At 48.1% G+C, this 16471-nt stretch overlaps 1 protein-coding gene across 1 annotated transcript in view; it reads left to right on the top strand.

Annotated features, from left to right (window-relative positions):
- ELK3 (ETS transcription factor ELK3) overlaps positions 1-11534 on the top strand; it is a 35609-nt gene extending 24075 nt beyond the window's left edge. Inside the window, exons 3-5 of the mRNA XM_088532883.1 lie at positions 1074-1868; positions 7102-7224; positions 10980-11534. Of these exons, the coding sequence (XP_088389009.1) occupies positions 1074-1868; positions 7102-7224; positions 10980-11078 (1017 nt within the window). The 3' untranslated portion in view covers positions 11079-11534. The remainder of the gene's footprint in view (positions 1-1073; positions 1869-7101; positions 7225-10979) is intronic.
- The last annotated feature ends 4937 nt before the right edge of the window (positions 11535-16471 follow it).

The raw sequence follows: 16471 nt of genomic DNA, 5'->3' as shown, positions 1-16471 counted from the left end.
AATAGGGATGATGTTTGTGTTCCTTTTTCTTCTTTTTTTTATTTATAAATTAACATAACAAACATTTCTTCTATTAGTCTCTGATTCTGCTAGACAGTTCCTGGATGAGATACAGTTTTTTTATTAAAATATATTAGATTTTTAGCAATATTGTGAATATTCATATTCCGTTATCTACTGATGGCAAATGTCTGTTTGCAGAGTATTAGCAGGAATTGTTGTAGATGAGTCCTGGCAGGAGAACTTGCCCCACCAAAAGGGTAACTAACTCCTGAGAAACTATTATTTTATTTTATTTTATTTTATTTTATTTTATTTTATTTTATTTTATTTTATTTTATTTTATGAAGAGAATTACAGCAAACTATACACCAGGGACTTCAAGAAGAGATAAATCACTATTTAAATCTGAGGAAATACTGCTCCATGGCACTTGGCTTAGGGTGGCAAATACTGTAGTTCTTTCATAGGCCAGGCCCCCTGGTCAGCATCTAGTGTCGTAATGTCCGAGTGAGGCACGCTGAGCCCTTTCAGATACAGTGTATGGTACCAGAGCAGCTAACGAACGGGCCCATTTTGCAATGGATAAGACCAGAATCAGGAGAGGAGGAGAGGGTGAGTAAATGGAGCAGGTAGGAGGGCTTGTTTTGTCCATACCAGACTTTCCAAGAGAAGTGTTTCATATTGTGGGGTAATTGGTCTCAGTTTTGAGAGGTACCAACGGCAACATTTGCCGTCCTTGTGAAACACGCTTGGCAGAGTGGCCTGAGTCCGAAATATAGCAAAATTGTTCTTACTAGAAGGAAAATATTGCCAAGGTGTCTCAGAGGAAGCGGGAGGAAAGGAGCCTGCCAGTGGCTCCGTAAAGCGCAGAAATGGTAATTTTGTTAGAAATCCCGATGCTCTGCTCGAGCAGAGCCTGAGTCCAGACGCACTTGAAGCCTCTCTGAAGTGTCGCCATGAGCTGGAGGAGGGAGCGGCGGCCGCCTCCCCCTCTGAAACCGCTCAGGGCTGTGATCCTCAGTGCCCTCAAAATACTGATCCTTCTGGCTGATCTGCTTTTGTGTTTGCAGAACATCATCAAGAAAGTGATTGGACAAAAATTTGTCTACAAGTTTGTCTCCTTTCCTGAGATTTTAAAAATGGATCCACACGCCGTGGAGATCAGCAGAGAGAGCCTGTTGCTGCAGGACAGCGACTGCAAGATGCCTTTGGAGAGCCGGGAGCAGCACAAGCACAGCTTGTCCGCGCTGAAAAGCACAAGCCGAAATGAGTACATCCACTCTGGCCTGTACTCCTCTTTCACCATCAACTCGCTGCAGAACCAGCCAGACCCCTACAAGCCAATCAAAACAGAAAAACTGGAGGAGAAGTCAGAAGGAAACACACCTGTCGAAGAGGTTCGGACTGTTATAAGATTTGTGACAAACAAAACAGACAAACAGGTTATGAGGCCCATTGTGTCGTTGCCTTCTACTTCCGAAACAGCGGCTGCCTCTGCTTTTCTCAGCTCTTCAGTATCAGCTAAACTGTCTTCCTTAATGTTACCCAACAGTGCCAGCATTTCCTCTCCTTCATCATCATCCTCCCGGTCCCCGTCTCTGTCTCCCACCTCGCCGCTCCCTGCAGAGCACAGGAGCCTCTTCTTTGAGTCCAGTTGCCACGACTCGGATTCGCTTGAACCTCTGAACCTCTCCTCAGGTTCCAAGGCAAAATCTCCATCGCTTCCCCCAAAGGCTAAAAAACCCAAAGGCTTGGAAATTTCCGCCCCACCTATGGTTCTTTCCGGCACCGATATTGGTTCCATTGCCCTCAACAGCCCTGCGCTTCCTTCGGGATCCCTGACTCCAGCTTTCTTCACTGCCCAGGTAAGACTTGCCCCATCCTGTGTACTCTCGCTTCAGTGAGCTCTCCCTCTGTTTGGCCAAGAGAGTTGGCACTGTGGGGTCTAATCATCATATTTTGGGGGGGAAGAAAAGAAATCATGGGACAGAGGAAAACAGAGCAGAGGCTTGAATGAAAGAATAAAAATAGGTTCCTCACAGCACTGTGCTCCTGGCTTCCCACATGAATATGGAGAAAGTCATTCCAGTTCACAGGGCGCCTGGAAAGATAACGAGACGGGCAGATGGTGACATGAGTGAATCACCAATTCAAACCAGCCTCCAGGTCTACGAAGCGAGCAGAAAAAGGCCAAGAAGAAACACACGGGATTTCAGCAGGTCTGAGCTTGAGCATGCACATTATGGGATGCTTGGTTAGCTTTCTCTCCTAGGTGTAGTATCTGTTCAGAAACTGTGACATTTTCATTAGCTGTCAAAGACAGAGCAAATTAATTGGTTTCTAAGACAAGGCTCTGAAGCCAGCCTCAATTACCAGGGTTTTGCAAGTCCATAGGGTGCTTGCAGTAGCCTCCTTTCAGTGCAGACCTCTTGCAGAAATGTTTGTTTTTGTTCTTTATAAAGCTAAGAAATATGTGATCACATATTTCAGGGTATGTCAAAGTCGAGTTCTCATTTTTGGAAGATAAGAGTCCATCAAACAGCAAGTCCATGAAAAAAGTCTAGCAATTCAGAGGATAAGAGGAAAATCACAGAGCATAAAATGGTTTAGTGTATTTTGGTGCAAATACCATCATCAAATGAAGCAGGCTGAATGTTAAATAAATACACAGATGTGTGTTAAAAGGTCTCGTTTACTCAGAAAACCCAGGCTGTCAAGGGGTCAGTCCGTATCCAGACTTGCCCTTATCTCTGCCCTATCACAAGAGCCCAGTACAAACGGAGCTGGCAGCGCGGGCAGGCGCGGGAGCGCGGGAGGTTGTGTCGCGCATAAGGAGGGATCTGTGGCCCTTCATCTGTCATTTCTGTGCATTGCCTTTAAGTGATGTTGGGTTTGGCAGGAAGAACAGAAGTGTGGCAAACCAAAACTGAGGTGCCTTGACAGGCTTTTATAACCTCTAACTGTAGCATAACCACAGTTAAGTATTTTGCTTGCAGGGAGCAAATTTGATGAATAAATCATGTCAGATGCCAAGCAGACACAATGACAGCATGAGTTATTACAAGCTTTCTTTAATCTACTATTACCCCCAAATTCAGTAGGAACAGAGCAATTTCTTTCCTCACTGACATGCTCATTTTGTAATTATTTCTTTAGACACTTTCTCATGTATCTCTAAAATAGTATAGCTACTCTTGAAACTAGCAAATGGGAGTCATGTGGATGACTGTGGGTCTCGTTTTGAAGGATGCTTAGCTAAGACATTGATGATCTACCTCTAGGTCACTGCAAACCTAGTTTTGGGAAGGTGTCTCGTGACAGAAGAAGCAGCCAGGTGGGGTAGCCCATGGGTCCACTTATTTAGACATTTGGCTGTGTAGCAACATAGCTTCTGTCTCTGTCTTAGCCTTCCGTTCAGTACCTGCTTCTTTATGGATTACTTGCACATTTTTTTTTTTCTTTGGCCTTGGCCCTCTCTTGGCCAATGTGTTCATGTATTTTGACCAACTGTTTTCTTCAGGCCTCTACTAGCATTTGTGACATCTACACCATGCTGTTTTCCCAGGGCACCTGCAACCCGTGTGGTGTGAATGTCTGTATGGTTTCCATGTGCGCTACCCAGGCCCCGGTACATACTAGTGTGCATGGGACAGCAGTTGTCCTCTATCCGACACATGCAAGGAAAGACTGTGCTCACCTGCATCCTCTTTCACAAAAGTCAGAAGCCAAGAGCGTCACTGCTTAATATGACCCTCTTGGTGCAATGAATTACTCCTCTTTAAAAATTTCCTATGCTTAGACTATAATGATGTTCTTTAAGCAGGAACTCAGCACTTGGTTTCAGATCCAGTATCAGCTATGTGGCTGTATGAGGGCAGAAAATGAAGTGAGCCCATCAGTTTCCCCATGTGTGTCCCCGTGTACGTCCCCACGGTGTAAGGACAGCCTGTGCTGGGGTCGTGTTTACGTTGCTCTTCCTCTGGGCGTTTTGGTGGCCAAACTGCGCACGAGCCGGGAATACCCTGTGTCCTCCTGCAGGAACTGCTGGCGGGTTGGAGCCGTGCTCCGGCTGCCCTTCAGGAATACCCTGTGTCCTCCTGCAGGAACTGCTGGCGGGTTGGAGCCGTGCTCCGGCTGCCCTTCAGGAATACCCTGTGTCCTCCTGCAGGAACTGCTGGCGGGTTGGAGCCGTGCTCCGGCTGCCCTTCAGGAATACCCTGTGTCCTCCTGCAGGAACTGCTGGCGGGTTGGAGCCGTGCTCCGGCTGCCCTTCAGGAATACCCTGTGTCCTCCTGCAGGAACTGCTGGCGGGTTGGAGCCGTGCTCCGGCTGCCCTTCAGGAATACCCTGTGTCCTCCTGCAGGAACTGCTGGCGGGTTGGAGCCGTGCTCCGGCTGCCCTTCAGTATCCCGCGGGTGTCAGCGCCGGGCTCTGGGGACGCGAGCGCTGCCGTGTCGTGGGCTCACAGGCCCAGGCCCGAAGGAGCACAGCCCCGCTTCACGTCCCCTCTCTGGCTGGATGGAGGTGTGAGGGAACACTCCTCATTTTCTCTATTTCTTTTCAAAGAACTCAAGAACTGCTTTCTAGTTTTGGGTATCTACAGCTTCACTGAAAAAAAAAAAAAAGGCGACAGAGTGTAGCTCATTGGACTTCTTCGTTCAGTTTGCACAATACTGTGAATGTAGCTGGGTCTGGCTGCTTGCATATTTGGCCTTAAGGCACTGCCCTTTGCGAGCACAGCTCTTCTGTAAATGGGTCTCAGTATTGGTCCTGACCTAGTTAGGCGGGCGCTTTGCCCATCTCACAAATCCCGTGGACAACCCTCTGCCAGGGCCCGTGTCCCAGCCCGCAGTGCAGGGCGAGGGCTCCCACTGCTGCTGCTGCCTTCCTGCCACGGGGAAGCACCGCGGGCCGCAAGGACTCGTCACACGGGCCTGCTCGACACGCGCTTCTTCCCACATAGCTTGTCAGGAGCTCTCACGTAACAAGATGGAGCCAGAAACTCCCTCCTCCCTGAGCCTCCTCTCCTTTGCCCTTGGGTGTCATCACCAACGTCACCAGGATCTGGGCACAGGAGCTGGGGCTTTTCCCCATCCACCTGCAGCCAAGTGCTGCCATCTCTTCATAACGCGTGCAGCACCAGCTTCCCTGGTGCCCCTGTGGCCACACTACGTATTATTTTACTGTATGAGCACCAATCTTCATCCTTCCAGGGCATCTCTAGCCTTTTGCAGCTCACAGGACAAGAGCTGCTGAATTGTTCCTCACTGAGGTGGGTGACCTTCTGTTCCAAATTTCAGTTTTTCAGTGCATCAAACCCAAGCTCTATGATCACTTTTTGAGGCTCTTCACAACCTTCCTGCTCCCTGTCCACCTGCTTTTCCAGCACTGGGAGCCCTTTGCTCTGCGAGCACTACTGTGGGTTCATTATTCCTTTGGATGTAGCTGCAGTTTCTTCGATGTGGTTCTATATTTACGAGCCACCTTCAGGACGAGGGAGCTGCCGTGTCCTTTCCCTTCACATTTCTCTGTGAACCCTGTTTCTTTCAGGAGTCCTTAGAGAAAGCAGCCACTTAAAGAGCAGCCAGGATCTTTATACAAAGCAGCCTTCCAGGTATCCTGGGACAGGATTGCTGGGAGGACCTCATGGCTGCTGCTCCCCCACTTTCACTTTCTTCTCTTCTGCTCTTGTTAAACTGACTGCCTGTACCTTGGTTGAGCCCAAGGCAGAGCCACGCTGGGGATTGCATCTGTGCAGGGCCTAGACCGACAGAGCCGGTCCCTCCGGCAGATGCAGATAATGCATCCGTCCCCTGCTAAAGTGTCCATGGCTTGTTGCACCTGCCTTCCCGATGCTGCTCGCCACGGAGCCGGAGCGACACAGCGCGAGAGCCTCCAGGGAAGCAGCTGTTAGGCGGGATCCCGCTGGCACCGCTGTCTGTGGGAGGCAGAGCTCGGGTTTTGGCCCCGTGGGAAGCTTGCAGGTACCGGAATGCAGCTACTGGTGCAAGAAAGGTCCCGGGGAGCAGTCTCCATTTACCTGGTTTAAACGCCAGGCAGCCGAGTGGAGCCCACATTGGGCAGAGCACTGAGGCACCATCCTACGCAGGGACACTCGTGCCTGCCATGAGGAGCTGCTGGGCTGAAAGGCCAGCGAGCGCTTTGCTAACTTGGACTGGTTGGGGTGTTTGGCATCCAGGCTGCGGGAGAGTCTAATTCAGCGTGCCAAGTACTTTGTTCAGAGCTGTCACATCGCTTTCATGTTCCTTTCTGGAAACATAAAAGTGACTCTGGGTACAGAATAATTCATGTGACTCTTTGCCTTTGAACACAGATTTGCATGTGATTTAACTGTAGCTTCCCTCCAATTGTGCCTGAAAACGCCGGAGAGAATTCGCAGCTCTCCTCGTGAGCCCTGACATTGGAGAGAGCAACCTCAGAGCTGAGAGAAGCCTTGGCTTCTTAGTTCTTTCAATTTGGGTTCTTTTCAAACTATTAGCTCTGTTCGCTGCAGTCCCCCGGGCACTCGAGCCTGCCCCTGGCCCTGCGAGCCGCTGCGCCGCTCGGCTGCTGGATCGGCTGCCATCGCCAACAGGAGCCATCAGGGGAGTAACTTCAAAGGGCAGCAATGGATCTTTTGACTCCACACACAATTGCGTTTATGCATCAAAAGCTGCAGTTGGTTCAACTTACTGCTGTCCTCCAAAAAGGCAAAAAAAAAAAAAAAATTCCAGGGGGAGCCGAGGCTGTGTGTACAGACATTGTGGCATGCGTGGCGTTTTACAGAGCGACACGTGCGGTTCCAATGAGCAACAACTCTGTGGGTCCATAAGCGAACCTCAGGGTAAACAAAATCAACCTGCATGTGGCGGAACACCAGGTGGGTGGGCGTGTGGTACTGCCCTCCGTGGGGACAGGACGGGAGGGACAGGAGGGACGGCCGTGCCAGCCCAGTGCAGTCCGTTGGGCATGATAAACGTCTGAACTCCTGCAGAGCCGAGCCACAAGGTGAAGTGTTGCGCTTAGCTGCTGTGAACACCCTGTACAAGGGCTGTAATCCCCAGGGACATGCATCACGGGGTGTTCTTTGTCTTGCAGACCCCGAATGGATTATTGCTGACCCCGAGCCCGCTGCTGTCTAGCATCCACTTCTGGAGCAGCCTCAGCCCTGTCGCTCCTCTGAGTCCTGCCCGGCTGCAGGGACCAAACACTCTGTTCCAGGTAGGTGTCTCTTAACACACAGGCTTGGTTTCTGAACGTGCACAAAGGGAAAAAACACCAAGGGAACATCTCCTCGCAGTGGTCTGGAGGTTTTCAGGCAGTTTGACAAAACATGGGGTTTTTAACAGGCATTTTCAGAGCCTGTACCTACTCACCTGTGGCAGCACTGTAGACCCTAATAAGCTGTGGCTGTAGCATGGCGAGCACATACATACTGCATTTAGAAAAAAGAAAGAAATACTGAATCCCTGTGAGAATAAGTAACTGAGCCCTCAGAGCTTCAGAGCCTGTGGGCCAGAGAGGGACTGACTAGGAGAGCAGTGAAAAATGGACTCTGGAAAAATCAAGACCAAGTTTGGTCTTGTGCAGTGCAGATTGAGCCTACGGTCTCACTGAGACAGGTAGGACATTTTAGTATTTAAAATAAGATAATTTTAAAATAAGGTCTGAAGATTAGGGCTCTGTTTCCAGCTCTTGTGTAAATCATCAATGTGTCCTCAAAAAAAAAATCACTTCATCTCTCTGACCTCCGTACATCTCCGTGTGTAATTGGAGAAAAGCGATGTTGTCCTCTCTCGTACAGGTACCATGAGAGTGAAAAATCTCAAGATTTTGTAGAGATGTGTTAAATAGAAACGGTGCTAAATAAGCCACAAGGGTTGCAAAGCTCAGCTGCAGCTTTGGAAGAGGAGCACGGGGATGGACGGAGGGTGCAGCAGCTCCAGCTGGAGCTGCTCTAAAACAGCTGACTCAGTAAGTGATGGGAGCAGTTATGTGGATCAGTTAATAGGCAGGAAGCAGAAGAAGCTGATGGCCATTGGGGCAGCTGAGGAATGCAGGGAAAACCCCTGGAATGAAGTCCCCGAGCACTGTGGCTGGCAGCACAAGTGCAGCAGGGGGCTGACAAGCAGAGCCCATTTCAGTCTCTGACGCTCTGGGGGGACTGTCTGTCCTGCTCTGGGTTGGGCTCCAGCTCAAGCGCTCGGCTCAGATATGATCTCACTGGGCTACTAGGTCATTCTGCCTCCAGTGGGACAGCTGAGTGGATTCCTGAGGCTGCACTTCACACAACTCATTCCTGCATTTCTGACCGTAGTTTTGCACGTGTGATTAGCACCAGGCCCACAGTTCCTTAGGGAGGGATATGTCGGAGGCTTGTCCTGGGATGAGCCTGTCAACACAAACGCCCAGCAGCCCTCCGCGGTGCCGGGAAGCGAGGAGCAGCCCTGGCCCCTTCACGTCGGGAGGGCCCAGAGGGCCTCGTGGAAGTAGCGCAGGACGCGGGCGCAGGCCGCGCGCCCCTGGCCGCTCAGCGCGAGCGCTCGTAACAGCCGGCAGCCGCGGCAGCCACCGGGGAGGCCCGAGCGAGGCCCAGCCCCGGGGCCCTCCGAGCCCAGACGTGTCCCGCGGCACACGGCAGGCGAGGGGAGCTGGGGGTGCCCGAGGGGCCTTCGCTGTCCCTGGGCTTTCCCGCTGAGGGTCTGGAAGAAGATCAGTTCCTTCAAAAGGAGCCAAACTCCTGCGAGCAGCAGGAGGCCGGCGCAGCTCCACAACCCCTGCCTGCGCGGGCCCCCGTGCTGCCCATTTGCGGGCAGGTGGGTTTAGATTCCTGTGTTTGTTCTTTCCTCCCAGGGGTGCCCTGCTCCTTGCAGAGGAGCTGTGTTTGCCTTTGGCTATCGGTCTTCAGCAGCAGTGTTTCTGCAGCACAAAACCAGGGTAAAATGCACTTGAGTCTGTGGCCCCACTAGGCCCAGGGCACCCGATGGGAAAGTTTGGTGCTTGCCTTAGAGTTGCTGGGTGCACCCGTGTGAATGCTCCCTCACAGAGCTCGTAGGTGCTTATTAAGTGGGAAAACTCTCCTTCAGTGCCTGTAAGGAGAAGGCAGATCCCATGCATCTGTGCCTACTCACCCTGGCAGTAAATGCAAAACACCTCTGAAATCCACCGTCTCCTTCCGCACAATTTGCCTTGATACACTGACCTACCTGGAAAGTCTTCCCTTTGATGCAGTACTGCTGTGTAATTAAGCTTATTTTAATGTTTCATCATTAGTTTGAGATTACCACATAAATGGAAGAGTGAGAGACTTGCACAGGGTTGGTTAATCTAAGAAAGTGCAGCCAAACTTGTGAATTATCAGCTTATCTTAAATATTGAATTAAGCGTATATATTTCCTATGGTAGTGCCACACTGGTGGTAGCGCTGAGGGCGTAGGCAGGTGCCGGGCTGCATCGCAGCCAGACGCCTGAGTGAAGAGCCTGGTCGTGGGTCGCTTAAGCAGCCTGGATTAGAAGGGCCGGAGTTCATAATCAGGTTCCGTGTTTTCACGAGCGCTGGCAGAAGCAATAGAAACATTTCCTGAGGATTTGTTTGGTTGGAAGAGCGATCCCTGGCACTCCTGGCTCCGTGCTGCAGCGTGAGTGTGGTGTCCAGGCCCCTGCAGCCTGGCACATCAGCGGCCGGCGCGAGTTTCAGCCCGAGGCTGGATATGGTGCCGAAGCGGAACAGGAATCCAATCCAAAACAGATGGTGCAGAGATGGTTACACCACAACACTAGATTTAAATGGGCATTTGCTGTTCAAGGGCTGATCCAAAGGGGTGAGAAGAAATACACAACTTCACTGGAAACTGGGATTTCTGCTGTTCAAGTCTTAAACTGACTGGTGCTTAAACTGACAGTACCTGCTGGTGCTGTGATACTGCTGGTGCTGCAGTACCCGCTGGTGCTGCGGTACCTGCTGGTGCTGTGATGATACTGCTGGTAGTGTGATACCACTGGTGCTGTGGTACCTGCTGGTGCTGTGGTACCTGCTGGTGCTGCAGTATCCGCTCGTGCTGCGGTACCTGTTGGTGCTGTGATACCACTGGTGCTGCGGTAGCTGCTGGTGCTGCGGTACCTGCTGGTGCTGCAGTACCCGCTGGTGCTGTGGTACCCACTGGTGCTGTGGTACCCGCTGGTGCTGCGGTACCTGCTGGTGCTGTGATACCACTGGTGCTGCGGTAGCTGCTGGTGCTGCGGTACCTGTTGGTGCTGTGGTACCCACTGGTGCTGCGGTACCCACTGGTGCTGCGGTACTGCGGTACCTGCTGGTGCTGTGGTACCTGCTGCTGCTGCAGCAGGTTCCCCGTCCCCACTGCCTGCCTTGCTCGGTACCGGTCCGTACCGGCGCTGGGTGCCGGTCCGTGCCCGGCCCTGCAGGCCGGCGCCGCGGTGAGCCGGGCCCGCGCTGCCTGCCGCAGTGCAGAGCGCTGCTGACGCGGACGTGCAGCCTGCTCTGCTGCACGCGCTGAAGGGCCCGGCGGGTTTGCAGCCTCGCAGCGAAGATCCAAACTCTCATTACTCGTGTGAGAATAATTTTGGCAATTTTATGTATCCACAACTGTGTTTCTTTTCTGTCAGAGAACTACTTCTGGACTTCCATTTTTGCCACTATCTTTCTTGCTTAGCCTTTTGAAGGGCAGATAAAAAGCACAGACGCAATTAATATTTTGAAAGCTGAAAAATATTTGTGGATGCAGGATGGGTGACAAGCATTTCTTTGTATTACCTGTTTCACCAGCTTGCTGGCAGCTGTGTAGTTATATGAACTTTTATATAAGATAGACCCGTCAGTACTGTCAAACCTTACACGTTTGAATTTTGTCCAATTTTTGCCCTCTGTTTTACACTGCTAGTGCCTGCTGCACACATTCGGCCTTCGGGGCAGAACGGCTGGAGCTCACCCTCAGTATTTGCCTTTTGGTCTCTTCCAGTTTCCCACTCTGCTAAATGGCCACATTCCAGTGCCACTTCCCAGTCTGGATGGAGCCTCCTCTCCAGTCCTGCTCTCGCCAAATGCCCACAAATCCTGATGATGCCTCAACACGTCAAGGACTCACTGGTGGATTTAACACTTCATTCCTATGGGCTCCTTTTTCCTGTGTCATGAGAAGGACATTGTGAAACCCTCTATTACTTTGGTTTGCACTTTTCATTACATGGATAATCTACTTTTATTATGTTAGCATTTTAAAACAGTGTTTATATATAAAAATATATATAAATCTGTTTTGCATTAAATGAATTATAATTTTTTTATATCATAGCTCTCAAGTGTTGAACACTTCTGTTGTTGATGAAGTACTTCTCTTAATGGATTGCAACAATGTATCTAATAAGGATGTGAAGCTTCTTTTAATCCCTTTTTCTGCATATTATGCATTGTGCTTGTGTAAACTATAACCGGCTGTGCCTTCTTTTGCATAATGTCATGTAAATGATTTATATATTTTCTAGTATTAAGATAAAAAGTTGAAAGACAAAACTAGTATTGAAGAGCCCTATGGTAGTATTTCAGTATTTTCTCCACAGATAGGCCGTATGATGCAGTGTATTCATGTAACTTTGTATTAAGTGCTTTCAAATTGTATAAAAATAGCCTTATAACTTTTCTTTGCTGAATTGAAAGGCGTAATAACTGTTACAGTCAGGAAGTGCATTGAAAAGAAACAGAGCCACGTTCACCCGCTCGTGCCCAAGCACCTCTGTGGAGTTGCAAAGGGAGGAACCGGGCTGTGGCCATTCCCGAAACGCTTCCAGCACTGGGATTTGCTTGGCATGTGCTTCCTGCAAAGAGCCAGCGTTAGAGCTGGAAAGGCTGCAGGCCATCGCTGTTCTCCCAGGGAATGAGGCCCGTTCCTCACAGACCATTTCAGGTGCTTTGTTCAGTCATGCCAAGTGCCTTCTACTCTTTCCCTTCAAAGATTACTCTAGCTCAGAAGGTCACATTTCCCCCTTCTTCCAAAGCTGGAAAAGTTGTAGGACTGTAAATTAATGTCTGGTGCTTGTGAAGAGGCATGCTGTACCTGTGGGAGGTTTATACATAAATATCTGAGCGCTGGATTAGAGCACAACACTGTGTTACTCTGGGTTTGCAACTTTAACTTAGGAGGTATGTCCTCTGCCTTGAGGTGATGGGTTTAGTCATCTAAATGTCAGGTTAGGATTAGGCTAGACTCCCTGGCACCACAGATTCTAATCTTGGCAGGGCTGATGCAAATCTCCACCTTTTCTGAGTCGGCTAAATGGGATTGAACACAGTTTTACCGCGCAGGTCTTTAAAAAAGAGACCTTAAAAAATGAAAAAAGAAAAAACCGCCCCCCAAATCAAGCTCCTTGCTGCAGATCATTAAGGACTCGACTCCGCTTTCTGGCCAAGCCGCTGGTAAGAAGTCCATTTTTTCCTGATTTTTCCACAGTGAGTTGTTTGCTGATTTTCTGCCTGGATGCGTTTCAGTGATGATGTGTGTAGTTAAGTTGTAAAAGTGCTTTTGGATCCCTCAACATGAAAGGTGCTAAATAAACATTTTATTAATGCAGCTGTGCTGTTTAAAAGCCATTTTTGGGGCAGAGGTAGTCTGACAAAAGACAGCAGGAATTTTCCTCAGGCTCCTGGGTTGCACAACCAAAAATGACTCCTCAGTTTCACTTAAGAGTAATTGAGTGACTAAAAAACTGCCATATCTACAGGGAGCACCGCTGCTGATAAACATAGCAATTAGATGCAAGGGATGAGAAAAAGAATAAAACAAACAATTTTTCCACTGGATTCAGCACTTTAAGATCTCCAAGATGTCCCATCCCGTGCATTCACAAAGAGCCTATGCAAAATTTATGAGCAAAAGGAAATTTTAGACCTAGTAAACTCAAAATAGGGCGGGAGACAGCACGTAACCAGTGGGACTGACCAGCCTAGTGGCAATTAAATCACAAAGACCTGCAGATCAAACGTTGCCCTTTCAACAGATGTATTCTCTCAGGTACCTGGAATTTTCCTTCAGTAATGACGTTACATGCAGGCAAGTATTCCCACTCCAGGGCCAACTATCTCCTCATTTTTTCCAAAGCTGTAACTCTTGACTGCAGTGGAGTTGCACCTTGCATATCCTGCTGAAGTGGGGAGGAGAACACAGAGAAGATGTGTTTCTCACTGAGTTCAAACATATTCATGCAGTATTTGGTCTTAACCTTAATAAAAAGCATTGACGAACATCACACTGCAATTAAAGAAAACCCCACACATTAAGATGAGAGAGTGTTTGACAGAAAAAAAAAAGATTCTTACAGCAAAAGGCTTCCAGATTCTCCTAATTCTGTTGCTTCCAAGGTTTTACTCTTAATAGTAAGGCCGAATTTTCCATTTTAAAAGGCTGACAATCTCCCCAACTTTTTCAAGATGGCAGAAAATAGCAGTGCTAGGAAAAACAAAAATCTCAGTAGATTACTCTAAAGGATTCAAGAGAATCCAACAAAAAAATCCCCACAGAAGACATCCAGAAACAGGAAGACGCACTGTCTTCTCATCTTTGTGTGAATAGAAAATAGGACATCTTCTTTTGCTGGTAAACTTCACAATTAAAAAATAGGTTGTCAAAATAAAATCTGCCTTGTAAATTGATCAATATGGGGAACAAAAACTCCGACTGTTGTGGACAAAACAGAATTTTACAGGGTAAGTCCTGCCTCTCAAGTCAAACACTTATCCGAAACACTAGGTTACTGTGCTTTAGGCTTCAAAGGAAATATTCTACTGGTAATTTTCTATTGAATTTTGTTAACATATCTTTTTAACTGTAGAGAAAAAAAATCAAATAAATGTTTGTAAAATAAGAGCTTTGAAAGTGTATTTCTGTGGCAGTGGAGACCTCCAAGACCTGTTACTTGGGGAACAACACTAGGGTTACCCTTCCTTAGGTATTATTGTTATGAATTGCAGTTTAATTGCGCTGGAAGGTATTTTTTTTTTGGATATTTGGATGTTTATGTGCACTTTATTCCCAATTTGGCAATCTGTGGAGGTTTCCATATTTGACGGGCTGTGTACTAAGTAGTCCACTGCAATCCCATCTTTAAACTGGTTTTCCAGGGAAGCAAAACAGCCCTGTGAAGGACACGGCTACCGCTGGTTTGGCAGCCGGTGACACGTTCCTGCTGGCTCCCAGGCAGGAGGGCTGCAGCTCCGAAGGCACTTCCAGAGCGGAGGAACAGTGACAAGAGATAAGGAAGCAGAGAAAGCGAGAGGGATTCGACACGTGCCCTGTTACATCAACAAAGGACAATTTGCTTTGCGTGAAGAAAATCAGCCTCATCAGATCGAAGTTGGCCGCGCTGAGGAGAGCTACCAAGGAAGCAGCTGAGTGCCACAAGATGACTGCTTAAAGGGGAAAACAGACTGCACTAAAACAAACTCTGTAATTTTAATTCTAAAAGAAAAGAGCCTCTGAATTGAGAGACTGTGCAAGCTTGTGCCTGAGGGAAGTATCTTTAGAAGCCATCATGACCACCAAACCAATTTAGAAAAGGCACAGTAAGTGTGGACAGCCTTTTATGTAATGACATTGCTGCTCCCCTCTGGCCTTGAGGCCGGCTGGGTGTCCTGTAGGATAAACAAACAAAGGCCATTCTGAAACCTGCCTACGAAGTCTTCAGAAAACCAGAACTTTCTAAATTGCTTTTAGCCCCAAACAGTGACTGCCCTTAACAGCTAATACACGAGCGAGCGCTCTGCCTGAGGCGCTGAAGCACAATCCTATTTCTTGAGGGCTAAGTGACTGACAGCAGTGTTGAGAAGGAAGATAAATTTATCAAGATGGAGGAAAAAGAGAGCGAGCGCCCGGCGAGGCCTGCAGAGCACTCGATCACAGAGCCGGCCCCAGGGCGGGTTGTGAAACGGCTCCCTAGGCAGGGCGGGCTCCAGGGGATACTATTGCGTGTTTTGTCCCCAGTAGATTCCTATCATTTCATTTTGTGCCCATGCCGAGAAGGACACACAGATAAAATTAACCGTAATTATTCCTAATGGGGCTCCAGGCCAGCTTCCTCCTTTTGTAAATTAAGGAAAAGGACATGGAAAAGGAGGGGGAAATAACCTTTGAGAACAAGCTAGCAGCAATAGCTGCATTTAGCCGAGAACAAGCTCATGATGAGAAAGAACAGCGGGAGGCCTGGAGGGAGGCAGGGGGACAGGGAAGAGCCCCGAAATCCCCAGCAACACCCTGCCAGCCCCGCCAACCTCAGCAACATCTCTCCTTCCAGCCCCGCCATCCTCAGCGACGGCGTTCCAGGCAGTAAGCGGATCCCTCTACAACAAATGAAGAAACTTTATAGCTCTCCGGGGGATAATTTGCTTCAAGGTATGGCATGTGAGGCTGAGCGAGGCTCTTTCATATCAGGAGCACCCTGAAAGCAATCTCCTTAAGAGGGCCTGCTTCTTAAATGAATTGAGAGGGTAGAGCCACACCAATAAATTAAGCAGCTATTTAAATCAGTACGTATGTGCATGGGGGTGTATTCATGGTTGAAGTTGGCTCAAAAATTATGGAAGTTGAACAAGGCAAGGGATTTTAGAGAACACGTGAAAAAAATCATGGAAAATTTTAATGCATATATTTTTCCACTGACATCTATCTTTTACTCAGGGAATGAGAGACAGTGTTTTCACACACACAAACACACACACACACACACACACACAATGAAGAAACATCTAGAACAGCCAAACTCTAATCCCACCTCTGACAAAACAAACTGTCCCACTGCGGCCTGGAACAAGAGTTGGATTTCTGTGTTTCAACTCCACAGATGAAAGAGCTACCTGTAGGAACTACAGGGCAGGAATTACAAAGCCCACATATCTATTTGGCAATTCTGCTTTTCAAAGTAATCCTACCTGTGTAGTCAGCTCTACAATATATCAGGTAGCTAAACAGAGTGCTTCCAATATTTTTAAAAATCGAAGTTATTTTGTCAATCTCTTAGACTGGTCTGACATAAATGGTGAGATACAAGTGCTGACCCGTGTGTGTGCACACGTAGCATTAAATCTGTAACAGCCCAGATTCTGATTTAAAAAAAAAAAAAAAAAGCTCTGAATGAATGTATGTTTGTTCCTATCAAAAATTAAGTAACTTAGAAACAGATGTAACATTTCCTTCAATCATTGTCAACATTTCAACAATCATCATCAAAATGTCAGTATGGGCTACAGCTGTACCTTTCCATACCCTAATTTGTTTGGATTTCTTTCAAGTCTGACCTTAATTCTAGGTATTTCCTGGATTTCTAATACTTCGCTTGTGGATGTTTACAACATGTATTTCATGTATTTTGTTCTCAATAACCGAATGCACTCTTAACCTTAATTCCATCTGAACAATGTCAAAGAGAAACAATATACTTTATTAAATTGAAAAACTCATGCACAAAC

Source organism: Tinamus guttatus, unplaced genomic scaffold (genome assembly GCF_059628265.1).
Source record: "Tinamus guttatus ecotype Peru unplaced genomic scaffold, ASM5962826v1 Tinamus_guttatus_pri_ptg000472l, whole genome shotgun sequence".
Classification (NCBI taxonomy): domain Eukaryota; kingdom Metazoa; phylum Chordata; class Aves; order Tinamiformes; family Tinamidae; genus Tinamus; species Tinamus guttatus.
This window is presented reverse-complemented; position numbering and strand designations above follow the sequence as displayed.